General features: G+C 46.2%; 1 protein-coding gene across 2 annotated transcripts in view; it reads left to right on the top strand.

Annotated features, from left to right (window-relative positions):
• The window catches only part of LOC134440999 (CSC1-like protein 2), a 75,913-nt gene that overhangs the window by 24,640 nt on the left and 33,773 nt on the right, over positions 1-17,500 (top strand). Inside the window, exons 3-11 of one of the 2 annotated variants that reach the window (XM_063191183.1) lie at positions 3,425-3,504; positions 7,822-7,860; positions 9,865-9,955; positions 10,556-10,593; positions 10,934-11,076; positions 11,739-11,790; positions 12,174-12,282; positions 13,731-13,801; positions 17,029-17,109. In XM_063191183.1, the coding sequence (XP_063047253.1) occupies positions 3,425-3,504; positions 7,822-7,860; positions 9,865-9,955; positions 10,556-10,593; positions 10,934-11,076; positions 11,739-11,790; positions 12,174-12,282; positions 13,731-13,801; positions 17,029-17,109 (704 nt within the window). The remainder of the gene's footprint in view (positions 1-3,424; positions 3,505-7,821; positions 7,861-9,864; positions 9,956-10,555; positions 10,594-10,933; positions 11,077-11,738; positions 11,791-12,173; positions 12,283-13,730; positions 13,802-17,028; positions 17,110-17,500) is intronic. The other variant, XM_063191184.1, reaches the window with a different exon arrangement.

Genomic DNA, 17,500 nt, shown 5'->3' with positions numbered 1-17,500 from the left:
ACAAGGCTTTGTCATAAGATCAGGAAGGTGAAATGAAGACAATTTTCAGTCTAAACTCAAGTTCGACAAAATATATAGCTACTGCACATTGCCTTTGTAAGGCCGCATGCATATCCCACCTCACTGAGGCCAGCTGCAGGATTAAAGGTCAGATTAGAATTCTGCAACTGCGCTCGTCAAAAGTCGCGTGGGAGTGGCCACGAACCAACATTGTATTCATGCATCTGCGAGTTCTGCGAGGTCCGAGGTCTCGTCGCGAGACACATTTGAAATTGCGCGATTACTTTCACTGCATTGTAAGCACTGCTGTCATTATTAAGCAATGTTGCTTTCTAGCCAGGTTAGCTAGGTATTTTCACTAGAGGTGCTCCGATCACCATTTTTTGGCCCGATCACCGATACCGATCACCAAAAATCTTTATCTGCTGATCACCGATCATTGCCGATCACAGAAATTATTTCCTATTTTTTTAATAGCCTATTAATTATCCTTATTGAATATTTCTGCCCATAAACCAATCAATCTTAATTTGCACATGTCGCTTTCACAATGTAGGCCTATAATTAGGCTATTATTATTATTATTATTATTATTATTATTATTATTATTATTATTATTAGGCTATTATTATTATTATTATTATTATTATTATCTTTCAGCTCTTTCAGACTAGTGTTGGTAATATAGCCTACAAGTAAGTCTACAGTATTAATCAATTTATAAGTTATTGCATATAATTACTTAACTATTTAAGATTGAATTGAAGCTCAGACACCTGGATCTCAGTCTCTCGTCTTCTGCATACGAGAAAAAACCCTGTCGCTTTAAATGAGCAGCCTCGTGAGGAGAGCCCCTCCCCTCTCTGTCACTCACTGTCCACAGCTGCAGTGCTCCGCGACCGTTCTGCTATCTCCCTCTCACCTCACCTGTCGCCGTTTGGCGTTTCAGCGACTATCAAACTAATCGACTGACTGTCAATTACAACTTTGAAAACAATAACGTTGGCATGCTTGTGCGGACAACGTGAACTTATCGCGTGCTGACCGAGGCAACTAGGTTATAACACAAAATGGCTAACGGGCGAGAAGAAGTCTATCGCAAATTACATTGTGACTGAAACGCTTGAGATTCTACATTCACAAAACAAGAAAAAAACTTCACTTGAAAGAACAGGCAACACGCACAACACAGCGTGTCTGCGAGGAAAGCTCTTTCTCTGTAACACTGTCATAGAATGTAATTCCCTGCACAGACTCATTGAGTTTCACCGTCCACTCTCCCTAGTTGCTGTTTGGTGTTGCAGCGACTACAAACTAATGACCTGGCTGTCCATTAGGCTACAACTTTAAAAACAATACAGTTGATGATTGTTTTGGAAACGTTTAGTTGTTGCGTGCTGACAGGCTGTAGGCCTAACTGAAAATAGCGAACATGGCGAGACTGACACGTCATTCGCAAATTACAAGCGTCATGTAAACGGCGCATGGATCGGAAAATCAAATCATTGTTGATGCAGATATGATTAAAAATGGTGAAAATGAAGGAGGGAATTCCAAAGAGTTAAAGACAAGTAAAGATGCCTTGTTTTGGTGCAGCAGCTGTGCAGAGCCAGCACCTAGGCTACATGCAGGCAGCGCCAGGTGTAAAGGCGAAATGGTTGCGTGAGGAATTTAATATCTCTGGATCGGTTTTTTGATCGGCATGTTTTTCCGATCACCGATCAGGCTATTTTTGGCCATTATCGGCCGATCATGATCGGCTGCCGAGCAATCGGAGCACCTCTAATTTTCACACAAATTGCAAAGGCAATGCACTGGTATCATTATTTGACATACCCAGTCTGTTTTCACGAGCAGAAAATGCAAGCATGTAAAGACAGTTGATTCTGCCGATGTGTGTATCGGTGGAGGAAGCTACGGTAGTAAAACCACAGGCATTGTGCCACAAGTGTTCAACTGATGCATTGCTTGTAGCTTTGTGTATTTACACACATTTACGCACAAAGGCATTAATATAGTTTTTAACAGAATACAGCCCTGCTCTCGCAAACTACTGGCATTGCGCTGCCACAAGAACAGAACAAGGAAGTGGCGAGACACCAATCATAGCGCCTTTTTGTCTGCGTCCTCCGCGTCCATCCGACGGATAGTTAGAATTTTTTCTAGGCGCTCGACGACAGACGCAGAGCCTCTGCGAGGGGGGCGTGGACTCGCACAGACAGAAGACGGACAGACGCAGAGGCTCTGCGTCCGAAGCATAAATCTAGCTTTTAGGCGTATGTATCAAAGTGGGAGTAAACGTCCGCCACCAGAGTTGCAGTCTGTGGACTTCTATTTCCAGTATGGAAGATTGTACTGACATGCACATCAGGCTGCAGTTACGTACATTTGAACTTGCTCTCCTCTCCCAAAAAAGAGTGAGTAATGGACAGTGGGGAACAGGAGAGAGGAACACGCATGACGGGGCTTTTGAAATAGATTTGCTCAGTAGTACAAGGTAATTGGAAACATGTGGCTGTTTTATAGGTTCGGACGCAAAATTGGTAGGTGAAAAATAGACTCTTATTATTGAGTAAGCTTTTAATGTCACTGAACAACATGTTGTGGTGATTTACCCTGTTTTTTTTAATTATAGCAAGTTTATTTTATTTATATATTATAGCATGTTTTTGGAAGATTTATCCAGCAAGGATTAACAAAAAGGAATGAAGGAGCCTTGCAGTGGAGGGAAAAGTAGTATTAAAAGCACATTACACATCAAATTCTACTGAACATGTGCACATGGGCACACGCCCTGTACTTACAGGTCTCGAAGTCTGAACCACAATGTACCAGAGAACACACAGTTCTGAAACCTGTGGAGATGTATGCTTCTGCTGATGATGGCAGTTCTTGAATGTAGGAATGGTGTTGGTGATGATAGTGATGTTTTGTGTCTTGTCTCGAAACATGACGTGTGTGATTTTTTTCCCCCCATGAATCAGGACATGCTGATGTCCAGGAAGTGAAAATGCACTGACAGACATCCACTGAAAATGCAAACGTTGTAAAAACCAATGTCACCAAAGCAAACGCGAAAAATGTTGTAGTGTCTGTTTTTCTGCTTTTTTCAGTAGTCACAGCCAAGCTGAATATTCAGGATTTTACATCTGTAATATCTAACATAATTACATAATCTGTAAAATCTACAATAATGACCTTCTCCTCTCCTGCTCCTCTCCTGCTCCTCTCCTGCTCCTCTCCTCTCCTCTCCTCTCCTCTCCTCTCCTCTCCTCTCCTCTGCTCTCCTCTGCTCTCCTCTCCTCTCCTCTCCTCTCCTCTCCTCTCCTCTCCTCTCATTTCCTCCCCTCTCCTCTCCTCTCCTCTCTCCTCTCCTCTCCTCTCTCCTCTCTCCTCTCTCCTCTCTCATCTCTCCTCTCTTCAGGGTCTGCTCTTTGTGTTCTCCATCCTGAGGAAGGTGGCATGGGACTACGGGCGACTGGCTCTGGTCACGGATGCAGACAGGTAAGAGAGGCCCCAGTCAGCCTGTGGCAGTCAGGCAGCACTATGGCCACTGCCACATGGGTATGTAGAGAAGAATAACACTCACTCTAGTTTATTCTCTTACTGAGGATGGGCCGAAGATGAAACATGCTGGTTTGGGACATGATGTGATAACACTTTTGGTAAGAGAATAAATTAGAGAGAAGGTTTAAAAAAAAAAAAAAAAAAAAAAAAAACTTAATATGGTTCAATTTTTTAACATGCGGTCTAAGTGGTACTTTTTGATTTTAGAGTTGAGAGTTGAGGTCTCACCTCTCCCCAGTGCACACTCTACCTTCCACTGGGCTGCATACTGTTGGTTTGGATGTAATATTTTCAAGTATGTGGGTTTGCAGGGCTGAAAGAGCCCAAGCATGCCGCCTGAGATGAGGTATGGGCGTTGTACAGAAGGCTGCTGCATTTAACATTTCCAAGGATGCAAAACATGTTATGTGTCACATTCAGAGAAATACTAAAAAGTGAAATGTGTTGTGATTTTACAGTTGTCTGCCTGTGCTGCTTGTAAGCTGTCATCATATCATTGAAAAAGTTTTGCTATTTAGTGGAATTGGATTCCTTGCTGTCTTGTGTTTTGTGACTATGTTGGTTTAGTTAACTCTGGAAAAGACGTGGCTAGCTAATAAATTAGCCATGTGGTTTAAATCCCCATAGGAAAGCCATTATGAAAAGCTATCACACTCCTCTGTTAGACCTAACCCTAATCACAAGAAACATGCTTGAAAAGACAGGCAAGTGTTTTTTTGTACACTGCACTGACTGAGTCCCCCGCCCCTTCTACAATAATGGCTGAAATGCTCTCATCTGTATGGAATGCCAGATTGCATCCTGTGTGTCTGATTGGGGACTCAAGCTAATATCCACTGTGGCCTTGGAGCAGAGCAGCTCGGAGAGTTATCTCTCTCTCTCTCTCTCTCTCTCTCTCTCTCTCTCTCTCTCTCTCTCTCTCTCTCTCTCTCTCTCTCTCTCTCTCTCTCTCTCTCTCTCTCTCTCTCTCTGCCACTGTCTCTCTCTCTCTCTCTCTCTACCACTATCTCTCTCTTTATCTCTCTCTCTCTCTCTCTCGCTGCCCCCCCCCCCCCCCCAACAACCCACAGTCTTGCTAATATATCCTCTTGAGTTCTATCCCGGGAGAGTTTTTTTTCTCTCATGTGTCTTCCACCTGAGTGGTGGGGTTTGTGTGATGGAGGGAGGGAGGGAGGTAGCGTATCGGCCACACACTGATTCTCCACACTGTGACCCACGAGCCCCCTCTGAAAGCCCCAACAAAGTGTACGCTCTAGCGCAGCTCCACGGGGCGGTGTGACCGCCACAAACCGGAGTGCAGAGGAGTTTGTTTGTTCAGGATGCGAAGAGCGCACTCGCCCTCGCTCCGCCTCGCCTCGCTCCGCCTGCTCCGGATTTGTACAGCTGGAAAGGCCTCCACCACGCCACTGAGCCAGCACCTACAACAGGGGTCAAGATCAATCTGGAACAGAGTCGCGGGCAGAACTCAACATTTAGTTTTAAGAAAATGAACTGAAATTGTGCGTACATACACTTCACACACTTGTTCCATTCATATATGATGGTTCAAATGCGTTTTCACATCCTGTGACAGTGACACACACAAACTTCATGTGCAAGTCTTGTTACACTATACATTAATGGTGTATGTGGGCCAAAGCCCCTGGGCTAACCCACTGTTACTCTGCACCGCAGCACGGAGTTCAGTACTTCCCTGCTAGAAATTTGCGCATGGGTACAAGTGGCCCGGTGAATGTAGTAGTTTGACACAATAGAAAATGGAATGCGTGACTGCTAAGGTCTTAGTGATCAGCAATGAGGCTTATCGCGTTAGCCACAATTGCGTTAGCTACAGTGGTGCAGCGCCGCTGCTCACAGCATGTAGGGAAGGCACTGCTGCTCTGCACTCACTGACACCTATACAGGGTTGAGTTTCTCAAAAGAGAAGTTGTTAGCCTGTTAGCAACTTCGGTAGTTGCCAATGAGAAAATGCATTGAAAACAACAAAGTAGCTAATGTAGTAAGCAACTTTGGTTTTGAGAAATTCACCCCGGAGGTCTTTAGCCACTGGCACTGCAAAGTTGATGCCGGGGACACATTGCAAGAGAAGCTGAAGGTGAATTTCAGTGTTCCATTCTTCTCAACGGTCAACAGTCATCAGGTTGTTGCAGCGAATCAAATGTTGGTTTGATTGGCCGCAGCAGGCGAAATTCGCTCTCCATTTGCATCATTTTTTCGGACCTATTCGCTTGCCTTCACCTCCCTCATAGGACTAAATGGTGAGGTCCGCTTCGCTTGGCCAAATTTGCACGTTTGTGTCCTCAGCGTTAGACCAGAGTTCTGTATTCACTGGCACTGACATCCAGTAAAGAGGCACCTACTGACACTCAAAATTTGTACACATGTAAACTCAAATATTTAAGTCTATACCCACTAATACTGTGTGATCTACAACATGGAGGCCTATACACATTGACACTCAAGACAAAGGTCTACACACCCACTGACTCGCAGACTATACTCGCAGATAATGTTACGCAAGTCCAACACAGCTGTCTTAGGATCAAGGGTCTTGGCTGTAAACTCTAGCACGGAGTTCTATACCCATTGACACTCATGCTTTGTACAGAGTTACCCACAGATGCTGTGAAGTCCAGTGTACAGTGCTGTCCAGCTGTGCTATAAATGTAGAAGTGGCGTGGCTTCTGTGGTCAATCTAAATTTCAGGCTTGCTTCACCTCTGAGAGGCGTCTTCCTGTCATGTGGTTCATATGACATGCCAGTTGGTCTGCGTGGTAACTTTAAAACCCTTGACCATCATTTCTGCCCACATGCTTAGTTTCCCTACCTCTTCAGATCCCAGGGAAATGGCCCAATGGAGGGTCTTTCTCTCTGTCTGTCTGTCTCTCTCTCTCTCTCTCTCTCTCTCTCTCTCTCTCTCTCTCTCTCTCTCTCTCTCTCTCTCTCTCTCTCTCTCTCTCTCTCTCTCTCTCTCTCTCTCTCTCTCTCTCTCTCTCTTTCTCTCTCTCTCTCTCGTTGGTCACACGTCAAGGTTTTTAGTTTCCTTGCCTCTTCAGATCACCGGGAAGTACCCAGACACACACTCACACACACTCACACACTCACACACACTCACACACACTCACACACACTCACACACACTCACACACACTCACACACACACACACACACACACACACACACACACACACACACACACACACACACACACACACACACACACACACACACACACACACACACACACACACACACACAGTCATAAGGATTACCGGTAGGTATGTGATCTGAGACTGTGTACCCGTGTCATAGCACGCTGACACATCGACATGTGAGTTGAGTAGTTGGGTGTTTATGCCAAGCTACCACAAACACATTAATGTTTACTCTATCTCATGTCCCACGGAGATTTATTTCCCAAGTTCTACTGCCTAATTATAGTGGACCTATAATTGTCTTGTGTGTGTGCAGTGCTAGTTAATAAGCTCCTGGAGTCTGGTTCTTGGAAGTAAGCGGGGGCATGACTGACTTGACTACTACACACAGAGACAGACAGACAGCGCCTCAGACTTTGGAACAGTCCCAGTTCAATAGGAGTTCAAGCCTCTTGTCTCGGTCTCGGTCTCTGTCTCTCTCTGAGGGGGGTGCTCCCCCCTTGGAGAACTTGTGTAACGCCGTGAACATGTAGTCCCAGATCAGGGGCGGATTAAGATTCCATTGGCCCCGGGCCCGACAACAAGAAAGCCCCCCCCAATCAATTGGTGTTGCTAGTACTGTATACAAAACGATTCAGGCTTTTAGGCCAGGTGTGAGTCTAATGTTGTCAGGAGGGGGTTTGGGGAGGTTTTGCCCTGAGAGACCGAATACAGTTTTTAAGTGTGATTTTAATGCAATATGAGAATGCACATCCTCAGTAGAAGCTAGAGCTTCTGGGGCCCCTCTTGACTCTTGGGGCCCCTGGGCCTTGGCCCAGTTAGGCCCGTGCCGTAAGATGTCCCCTGTCCTCCCAGATGCCTTAGCTCTGCGGAGATCGTTGTGGACCCAGTTACCTCGTTTCCTTCCCACCCACCCCCTCCTGGTAAGGTTGTAGGAATCCTAGCAGGCAGCGTGGGGTCTCCCAAAGGGAAAAAAAAGCGAGGGAAAGGGAGTGCAGACTGGACTCTATTTCTGTGCTGACGCCGGGGGTTTTACTCAAAGCTCTCGCAAAAAGCTGCAGCTCAATGTTCTCCCCTCTTTCTTTTTTTGGCACTGAAGACAGGATCAACGGTACCGGCGCCTGGATGAACGGGAATAGTATGTTTTTTTTTGTTCCTCTTTTTTCTTTTTCTTTTTTTTTTTCTTTTTTCTCTTCCCTTCTTTCTTACATCGGCACTCTTACTCCCCCTCTTCTTCTTCTCCTCCTCCTCCTCCTCCTCGTCCACCGGCTGGCCTACCTTTTTCGTAATTAACCCTTGTCTTTCTCTTCTTTCTAGGCCGTATGAAATACTTTGGGCCTTCACTCTGTCTTTGTCTCCCTTTATCTCAGAATGGAAAAAGACTTGTTGACTCTGAACTGAACTTATCACTCCACCCACAGTACACTTGTCTGGGTTTTGTCTCAATCTGTTTGTGTGTGTGTGTGTGTGTGTGTTCTGTTCCATACATCTATCAACTATATGTAATCGGTGTGTGTTGTCACTCTCTCTCATAAAGCATGCGCTTCTCGGCTTGTCTGAGTGTGCCCTTTGCACCTCAGCGGCAGGACGGCCACAGGGAGAGGTAAAGGTAGCCCTATTCGCTCCCCCACCCCCGGCCCCCTGTGGTTGACTTAGGAACCATCCATTTCTAAATCAATAAAACACATGTAATACGCCCCCCTTACCCCCTCTTTTCGTCACTCAGTGTGTATTAGAACCCACCCTGAACTCTGACCCGAAGGAAGTTGTGTTTTTCCGGTGTTGGAACATTCCAAACAAGTCAGCCCAACTGCACGCACACACGCACACACGCAGCCACGCACGCACACACCCAGCCACGCACACACGCAGCCACGCACACACGCAGCCACGCAGCCACGCACACATGCACGCACACACACAGCCACGCACACATGCACGCACGCACGCAGCCACGCACACATGCACGCACACACACCACAGTCATCCAGCAAGGACACAGAACTGATGTTATGGTCTCGCCCCGCACACACACACACACACACACACACACATACACACGCCACACACACGCGTCCCCTCAACTCAACATAATGAAACAACTTCCTGGTTTGGGTCCTTCCCTCCCAGAGGAATTGTGGGTATTGTAGTCAGTGTTTCCTGTTGGGGGGTATCTTAATCAGAGCACAGTGTGAAATCTGCTCCTCTCTGACTGGTGGTGGGTTTTCTTAGTTTGCTTACATGTCTAATCTCCACTAAACTGTGTGTGACTTGTGTTTTGTGTGTGTTTTTGTGTTTTCTAGAGTGTGTGTGTGGGGGGTAGTTTTTTCTGATCTAACCTTCCATGTCGCCAGCTGGGTGCTTTTTCTTCTCATACAGATGTCTTCTACTATTGTCTAACTGTGTGTTGTGCGCCGCGCACACTTAACACACACACACACACGTACTGTACACACGCACGCACACACACACGCACACGCACACACACGAATATACGCACACACCAGTGTGTCACTGAAAGTGATAACTGTGTGTGGGTGAGTCTATGTATTTGTTAGAGTATAGGGGGGTTATCTAGACAAACACGACATGAAATGACCCTACGGAGGCAAAGTTCACATGGGGCTCACAAGCCAACCCAAAAGAGTCAACATAATCGTGGCCTCATTCTGCAATAAGCAGTGGTGGCTCTGTCTCTCTCTCTTGCTAGTGTCAATACAGACCAGCAGTTCCCAACATTTTCATGGAAATGTTGGGGGCCTACCTCTGGCCCAATAAACAACATAACTCAAATGAGTCAACAGCAGCAGGACAACACATTTTTATTTAGATTTTTAGAAAGATTTCAGGGCCCACTTGGCATAAACTTGCGGCCTACAAGTGGGCCCCGGCCCACAGTTTGAGAATCACTCTGTATAGACCAACCAAAGCCACCTGGGGTCATTTCAGTGCGTGCGTGATTGACTTTTCGACTTTTTTTGGGACTCTGCGGAGCTTGCTTCAGGTGGTGGGAAGCATCTTAAATGTGGTGCCAAATAAAAGGAGTCCTAGTTAACCCCCCAGTCATCCAGCAAGGACACAGAACTGATGTTATGGTCTCGCCCCGCACCCCCCTCCTCCCCTCCTCCCCTCCTCCATGCAGTGTGGCCTCTGCTATGCAGTCCCAGACGCCTGACCGATACGAACGCCTCACCTCCATCTCCAGCTCTGTAGACTACGACCAGAGAGACACCGTAAGTGTTTGTGGGTGTGTGTGTGTCTGTGTGTTTGTGTGTTTGTCTGTGTGATGGTCATTTGTGCGCTTGCGCTTACGTATGCTTGTGTGTGTGCGCGCGCGCGTGTGTGCACGTGTGTGTGTGTGTGTGTGTGTGTGTGTGTGTTTGTGTGTGTGTTTGTTTGTTTGTTTGTCTATGTGTGTCTCCCTCTGTGTCTGAGTGTCCCAAACATAAGAGCATATCTGTGAAGCTATGTGAAGCACAAGTCTTGAAACCTTCAATAGACACACCAACAAAGCACATATAATAGGATTACGAATAATTGACAACGCTTTCTCTGTTCTAGAACTAGAAAAATGTTTCATCACTCTCCGTCCGCATGTTTTCAGTTTCTTGTATCTCCAGTAAGTCACAGCTGTTATGGTTTGAATGTCTTCTATCTGCAGTAAGTCTTAGCTGTGTAGCGGTTGTATTTTGAGTTACTCCATCTCCAGCAAATCATTGCTCTTGTGTTTTTGAATTACTCATATCTTCACGTACAGTAAGTCACTGCTGGTGTTGTGTTTTGAGTGTCTTCTGTCTTCAGTAGGTCATTGCTGTTGTGTGTTTGTGTTGCAGGGTTTCTGCTCCTGGTTAACGGCTATTTTCCGGATAAAGTGAGTACACTACTTCCCCATCCTTATCTTACAGTCACAGACAAATCCCATCTCAGATAGTGTGTGTGTGTGTGTGTGTGTGTGTGTGTGTGCGTGTGTGTGTTAATCTCAGGCCTGTGTCAACTGTAACTCACCCCCACTGACAAGGAAGGGAAAATGGCACCAAGGCACCAAGAGTTGGCACAGTGTACATTATCCCTGCAGTGTGTGTGTGTGTGTGTGCGTGCGTGCGTGCGGATGCTGTTCACTACCTTTCGTTCCAGCACCTCATCATAAAGTGTTCTTTATATGATGTGTGTCTGTGTGCATGTGCTTGTGCGTGTGTGTGTGTCCTCTTCAGAGATGATGAGATCCGTGAAAAGTGTGGTGAGGACGCGGTGCACTACCTGTCCTTCCAGCGCCACATCATCGGGCTGCTGGTGGTGGTGGGCGTGCTCTCCGTCGGCATCGTGCTGCCCGTCAACTTCTCAGGAAACCTGCAGGGTAGGACTCCACGCACGCACGCACGCACGCACACACACACACACACACACACACACACACTCTCTCACACACACTCTCACTCACACTCTCACTCACACACTCACACACTCTCACACACACTGGGCACACACACACACTGGGCACACTTAAGACACAGCCACGCACAGAGAAAAGAGTTAGTAGCGAAGTGTCTCGCCACCGCTGCGGTCTCATGCTCTGTCAGTCAGAGTAAGGAGTGAAGGGTCAGGTGAAGTAAGGAGAAGCATGCAGGGCACGAGGAGACCAAATCAGATGACAAGTAAATGGCCAGCTTGTGTATATCTTCCATGCCCACACACACACACACACACACACACACACACACACACACACACACACACACACACACACACACACACACACACACACACACACACACACACACACACACACACACACACACACACACCTCACACCCCTCTCTCTCCTCTCTCTCGCACGCTCCCTCTCTCTCTCTCTCTCTCTCTCTCTCTCTCTCTCTCTCTCTCTCTCTCCCTCTCTCCATTTCCTTCTCCTGACTCAGTGCCCTTTGCCCTACTTCCAGACTTGCCTGGGCAGAGGGTTCAGCAGTGCAATACTGATGTGTTTCATCTGAAAACATGCTCTACTCTTCTTTTCAACAGATGGAAATGCGTACAGTTTTGGGAGAACCACTATAGCCAACCTTAGGGCACAGTGAGTGTGTTTATTTTTTCAAGCACTATATGCTCTCTCTGTCCTTCAGGTTCGTTTTATGATTCTCCGTAGAGGTGTAGGTATCCTGTGTGTGTGTGTGTGTGTGTGTGTGTGTGTGTGTGTGTGTGTGTGTGTGTGTGTGTGTGTGTGTGTGTGTGTGTGTGTGTGTGTGTGTGTGTGTGTGTGTGTGTGTGTGTGTGTGTGTGTGTGTGTGTGTGTGTGGAGAATTTAGCCAATTATACTAGATAGTTTGTATATACATATATATATCTTGAAATCTGTAGAAATATATATGTATATACCGCATATGTAGAATTGTGTAAATGTCTAAATGTGCTCTATACGTGTAGACTTGCATGTGCTAATACCGGTTCTTGTCTCAGTGATTCCCTGCTGTGGCTGCACACTACATTCGCTTTCCTCTACCTGCTACTGACTGTGTACAGCATGAGGCGGCACACCTCCAAGATGCACTACAAAGAAGACGACCTGGTGAGTGGCCTTATGGCACAAACACACCAGAAACGACAACGGCAACGGCAAAGTATTTGACTTTTGTATAGAGAAGCTGGCAACAGAAGAGACTAATGTGATTTGGGCTTTGGATTTTGGGCTCGAGCGCCAGTTTGTAGTTGAACTTCAGCTAATATTACGCTAATGGGCTACAATGCGGTTTGGCAACAACTGCCACAGCCAACTGGAATATCATAATGCTCACATTCTACTTGTAAGGCCAGCCGCACACCGGCTCCGACAAAGTGCGGCGCACTTTCGCTTCCGACCTAATTCAGACCTCCAAACCCAATTTCACCCGAACATTGCATTGATGGTCAATGGGCGGCGCCGACAAAATAGAACTCGTCTCTAATTGCTATCCGACATCGGCGAATGTCCGCGGACATCGGCGCCAGTGTGCGTGGTTCTATTGAAAACAATTGAACCGAATTTTAGCTGAGCAGTGCTCAGCACTTTGTCGGAGCCGGTGTGCGGAAGCCCTAACACTCATACTCTTGTTTCTTTCATCGCTCATGTCACTCTTTCTATGAAGACAGTCCAGTGACTCTTCATAGCTTTTGTCTCCTCCTGTGTGTTTGCACGGTTATATATTTGCTTAACCGTGTAGATTTAAGTTTTCTGAGATGCGTGCAGAATGTCTGTGACGGGGTTTGAGGGCATATGCAGCACTCTGCGACACTTCGTAGACTAATTGGCTTGTGAGCATAAATTAGTCGTTCGGCAGAGGAATAGGAGAAGAATGTTAGGGTATGTTCAGCAGATGCTTTAGCAGACTAGCATCTATAGACTTGCATCTAGGTCTGATGGCACAGTATTCAGGCACCATACCTGATTTGCTAGTCTGATTATCATCGACGTTCAAATCTCTTCAAGACTTGGTCTGACCAAGAGAATAACAATTAATGTTTCCCAAACTGCATTGGTTGACCTGCCTCCCTTGATTTGGTTGTTTGCTTATCGACAAAGTGGGAGGCGTTCCCGTATTTGTGGGAACTCAGAAAGTGCTTGCATTGCTCTTGACCTGACTAGTTGCAACGCTGAAAGTGTTGCGTCACTAGGAGGGCACAGCCTGGCTACTGATTTGAAGACTTGGAAGTGTTTTTCTGTGAGAAGAATACATATTGGTCTATAGACCAAAAATATTTCATTCTGAAAGTCTGTCAGTGTTGTCATGTTTGTGTTGCTCAAAACAGGAACTCTGTTTATGCTGAAACATGAGGCTAACATTGTGCTGACATTACGCTTCCGTAAAGGTGTTCATTAGGGTTCATCTTAATCTTTTTCCATGAAGTATTTCGCTAGACAGAAACAAAAGTTTGGGCCCAGTGTGTTTTGGGCTACATAACCTGCCTTTAGGCTTTCAGGACACACTGCATTTCATGTATTCAACAGAGGAATTAATGTGTATTTTTGTCCTGTGCCAGGTCAAACGCACTTTATTCATCAATGGCATTTCGAAGTATGCTGAGGAAAAGGACATCAAGAACCACTTTGAGTAAGTAAAGACCATCTCTATCCTGCCTGTTCATCCTCATCCTTACTTCACAGCATAGTGCAGCCTTCTCCTCCCTTAGGAAACAACGCCTTAGAGCCCACATCACTCATCAGTCAATTATATGCAAGCAGGTCAGGCGCTCTACCCAAAGTCGCGTTGGAGTAGGCACACAAGTGGCTGGTAACGTTTTTTGGGTGCTCTTGGATATCAGGGATAAGTTCTTTCGAGAGATAGGTTCATCGAGGCACTCCAAGCACGGTGTCCAAACAGGTAGTTACATTAAAAAGCATTACCATTGGCCCTGCCGTGGCAGGCACTGGGTTACTACACCGGCCACTCGAGTTTGATTCCGGCCCGGGTGTTTTGCCGATCCTTTCCTGTCTCTCTCTCCCCACTCATTTCCTGTCTCTCCTCCACTGTCCTATCCAAAATAAAAGGCAAACAAGTCCTAAAAAAAAGATATTAAAAATAAAATCATTAACAGTAACCATACTGGGCTATGGTTACATTAAAAAAGCCAACATGCTTTGACCTCACACACGGGTCTTCATCAGGGCTTGGTTAGCATTTGAAAGGAAAGGCCTCACTTGTATAATGACACAACCCCATGTGAATAAAATCATGTTGGAGCAGCTTAGATTGAAACGTTTTTGTCCGTTTATCTGTTCAACAGTCTCCCATGCTACTTCCCAATGCAGCATGGCCTACCCCTTTAGAAGCGACACCTTAGATGCCCTATCACTTATATACAGTCACCCACACTCAGACCAGATCTGCACCCATTGTCACATTGAAACTGTTTGGTTCAAACGTTCCTATCCTATTCCCATTCTATCATCTGCTTTGGTTTCGCTGGCCTTCCCCCATCCTTTCGGAAACAACACTTTAGATCTAACATCCCACTCGTCACCTAAATGCAGACCGTCGCGGCGCGGCGCTCCACTCCACTCCACCCAAAGTCACGTTGGAACGCGCTTTTTTTGATTGGATCGTTTATGTGCATCTTTAATTGGTCTGTCCTGGCCGTCCGGCTGGCTGGCTGTGGCCGTGGCCGCGCCGGGACAAGAGGAGTCTTGTGCGGCTCTTAATCGCCCTAATGGAAGCCAGATGAGGAGAGTGATGCAGGTCATGTGGTCAGCTGGACTGTTCCGGAACACTTATGCGGCTCGTCGCTTGCCAGCAAACGGTGCACACACATATAAATACACACACACGTATAAACACACACGCACATAAATACACACACACACACGCACATAAATACACACACACACACACACACACACACACACACACACACACACACACACACACACACACACACACACACACACACACACACACACACACACACCATCCCCTACCCCCACTGCGATTTAATTTCATTTGCCAAGCAGGCACACTCTTTCGCTGTCTGTCGGCATTCGCTGTAAGTTTTGGCACCCTCCGTTTATCCCTCCTGGCTGATGACGACCTACAGACAGGCACACACACACACACACACACACACACACACACACACACACACACACACACACACAGACACACAGACACACAGACACAGACAGGCACACACACACACACACACACACACACAGACACACACACACACATACACACACACACACGCACACGCGCACACACACACGCACGCGCACGCACCCCTGGTTGGGAATCACTGCTGTAGTCTAGACAGTATGGTTTGGAGAGGGGTGACGCGTCTCTCTGTGGTATGGTGAGAGGCAGGCCTGGTCTCTGCAGTGTACCCTGGTCTGGTGAGGAGAGACGGGCCTCTCTGCAGCTCGGTATGGTGGTGGCTGAGTCATGGATATAGAGGAGTAGAAGACAGAAATGAAACCAGTAATGTGTCTGGCCGGCCTGACCACAGCACACCACACCACAGCACAGCACAGCACAGTAGGGCTGGATAAAATAATCGATTCAATCGATAATCGATCGATATCATTTAAAATTCACATAATCGATTCACAGGGCACAAAATCAATTTTTTGGTTATTTTTATTTTTGTTCTTTTTGTTTAATTTTGGTCTATGGAAAATACCCAGTAGTTATTAGTCAATTAGGCCTAGACCTACTTATTACAAATTAGCAATCTGTTAACACTGTCAAGCCACAGCCCTTTGACATTTATATATAAAAATAGGCAACAGCATCTTTTTGGGGAAATCCTGGCACCAAGAAGGGAACGGATTGAATTGATTCGGAATGAATCGAATCGAATTGAATTGAATCGTGATTAATCGATTCAAAGCCCTAAGAATCGAAATCGAATCGATACAGGAACATGGCTGCGATACCCAGCCCTACAGCACAGCACAGTCAGACATGGGGAAGGCTACAATAGGTCAGCCCATGCTGAGCAGTAGGGGGAATGGGCTATTGGGTTAAAGGGGAACTCTGACACGTCTCAACCTATATCCCACTACTGGAAGACTTTACACATTGCCTGTAGCCACACACACACGCACACGCACACGCACACGCACACGCACACGCACACGCGCACACGCACACACACACACACACAAACAAACACACAAACACAGAGAATTTACCATTTTCTAGAAATGAAAATGCTTTTGCAATGGAAATAATACCATATAAAGTTTGACAGTACAATCTGGTGGAAGTGAAGAGAGCTAGGATATGACATAAAAGATATTCATAGTTTTTTTTTTCTTTGTAGTAAACTATTCATGTTTTACATGTCCATGTCTGTGATGAACAGCACACAGATAGGCAGCACAGTAGAGATATACAGAAAGCCAAAACAACATTTTGGCGTAGTACATCTGATACATCAACATTGTCAACTTTCCGCCGTATTGACTTGTGGGAAAACACAGAGGAGGCGCCGTTGAAAAGATACAACATTTTTGGATACATACTAACCTGTGCTAGCTGAAAGTGTCTCCCCCCATGTTAAAATGGCAGTGCTCACTGCTCGCGGACCCATGAACAGGGGAAATAAAGTTGGAATAATGTTGTAAAATTCTACTTGTCTCTTGCTGTAGCGGTGAAGCTTACTGTACACATGTAAACTTCATAGCAGATAAGTTATTGTGACGACATTACGACTTTTTAAATAGTTGTGAGGAGGGGAACAGAATACATTCAGTATTTCCATGGACGTGTAACACAGACGTTACATTCCTCCATTGTATTAAAATTCTACTTTTAAGGCATTTTGTGTCTTTCCTCTACAGGCAAGCGTACGAGAACTGTGTGGTGTTGGAGGCTCGCATCTGTTACGACGTGGCTAAACTCATGTACCTGGACTCGGAGAGGTAAACGCAGTGCATACATCATGAAAATCATCCCCTGTTGTCCAACAGTTAGCAGGACGGCTCAAATGTATTTTTTCTTTTGCGGAACTGAATATATCTCCTGACCACATGCATTTTTGAATGTATTTTCTCTGCCTGAGGTGTGGTGTGCACTTGTTGGAATGTTAACTGCTGTACATTTGCTTTAGGGCTAGTAGAGCACTGTGAATACCCTTTCCGGCAGGCATTTGACTGTGTGTGTGTGTGTGTTAGTGTGCTGTGCGCGCATTTCCACTACAACCTGCAAAAAGTGGTTTTGGTTGTGTGTGTGCGTGTGTGTGTGTGCGTATGTGTGTGTGTGTGTGTGTGTGTGTGTGTGTGTGTGTGTGTGTGTGTGTGTGTGTGTGTGTCT

This window comes from Engraulis encrasicolus, chromosome 24 (genome assembly GCF_034702125.1).
Source record: "Engraulis encrasicolus isolate BLACKSEA-1 chromosome 24, IST_EnEncr_1.0, whole genome shotgun sequence".
Classification (NCBI taxonomy): domain Eukaryota; kingdom Metazoa; phylum Chordata; class Actinopteri; order Clupeiformes; family Engraulidae; genus Engraulis; species Engraulis encrasicolus.
Note: the sequence above shows the minus strand (reverse complement) of the source record. Positions and strands in the feature narration are given on the sequence as shown.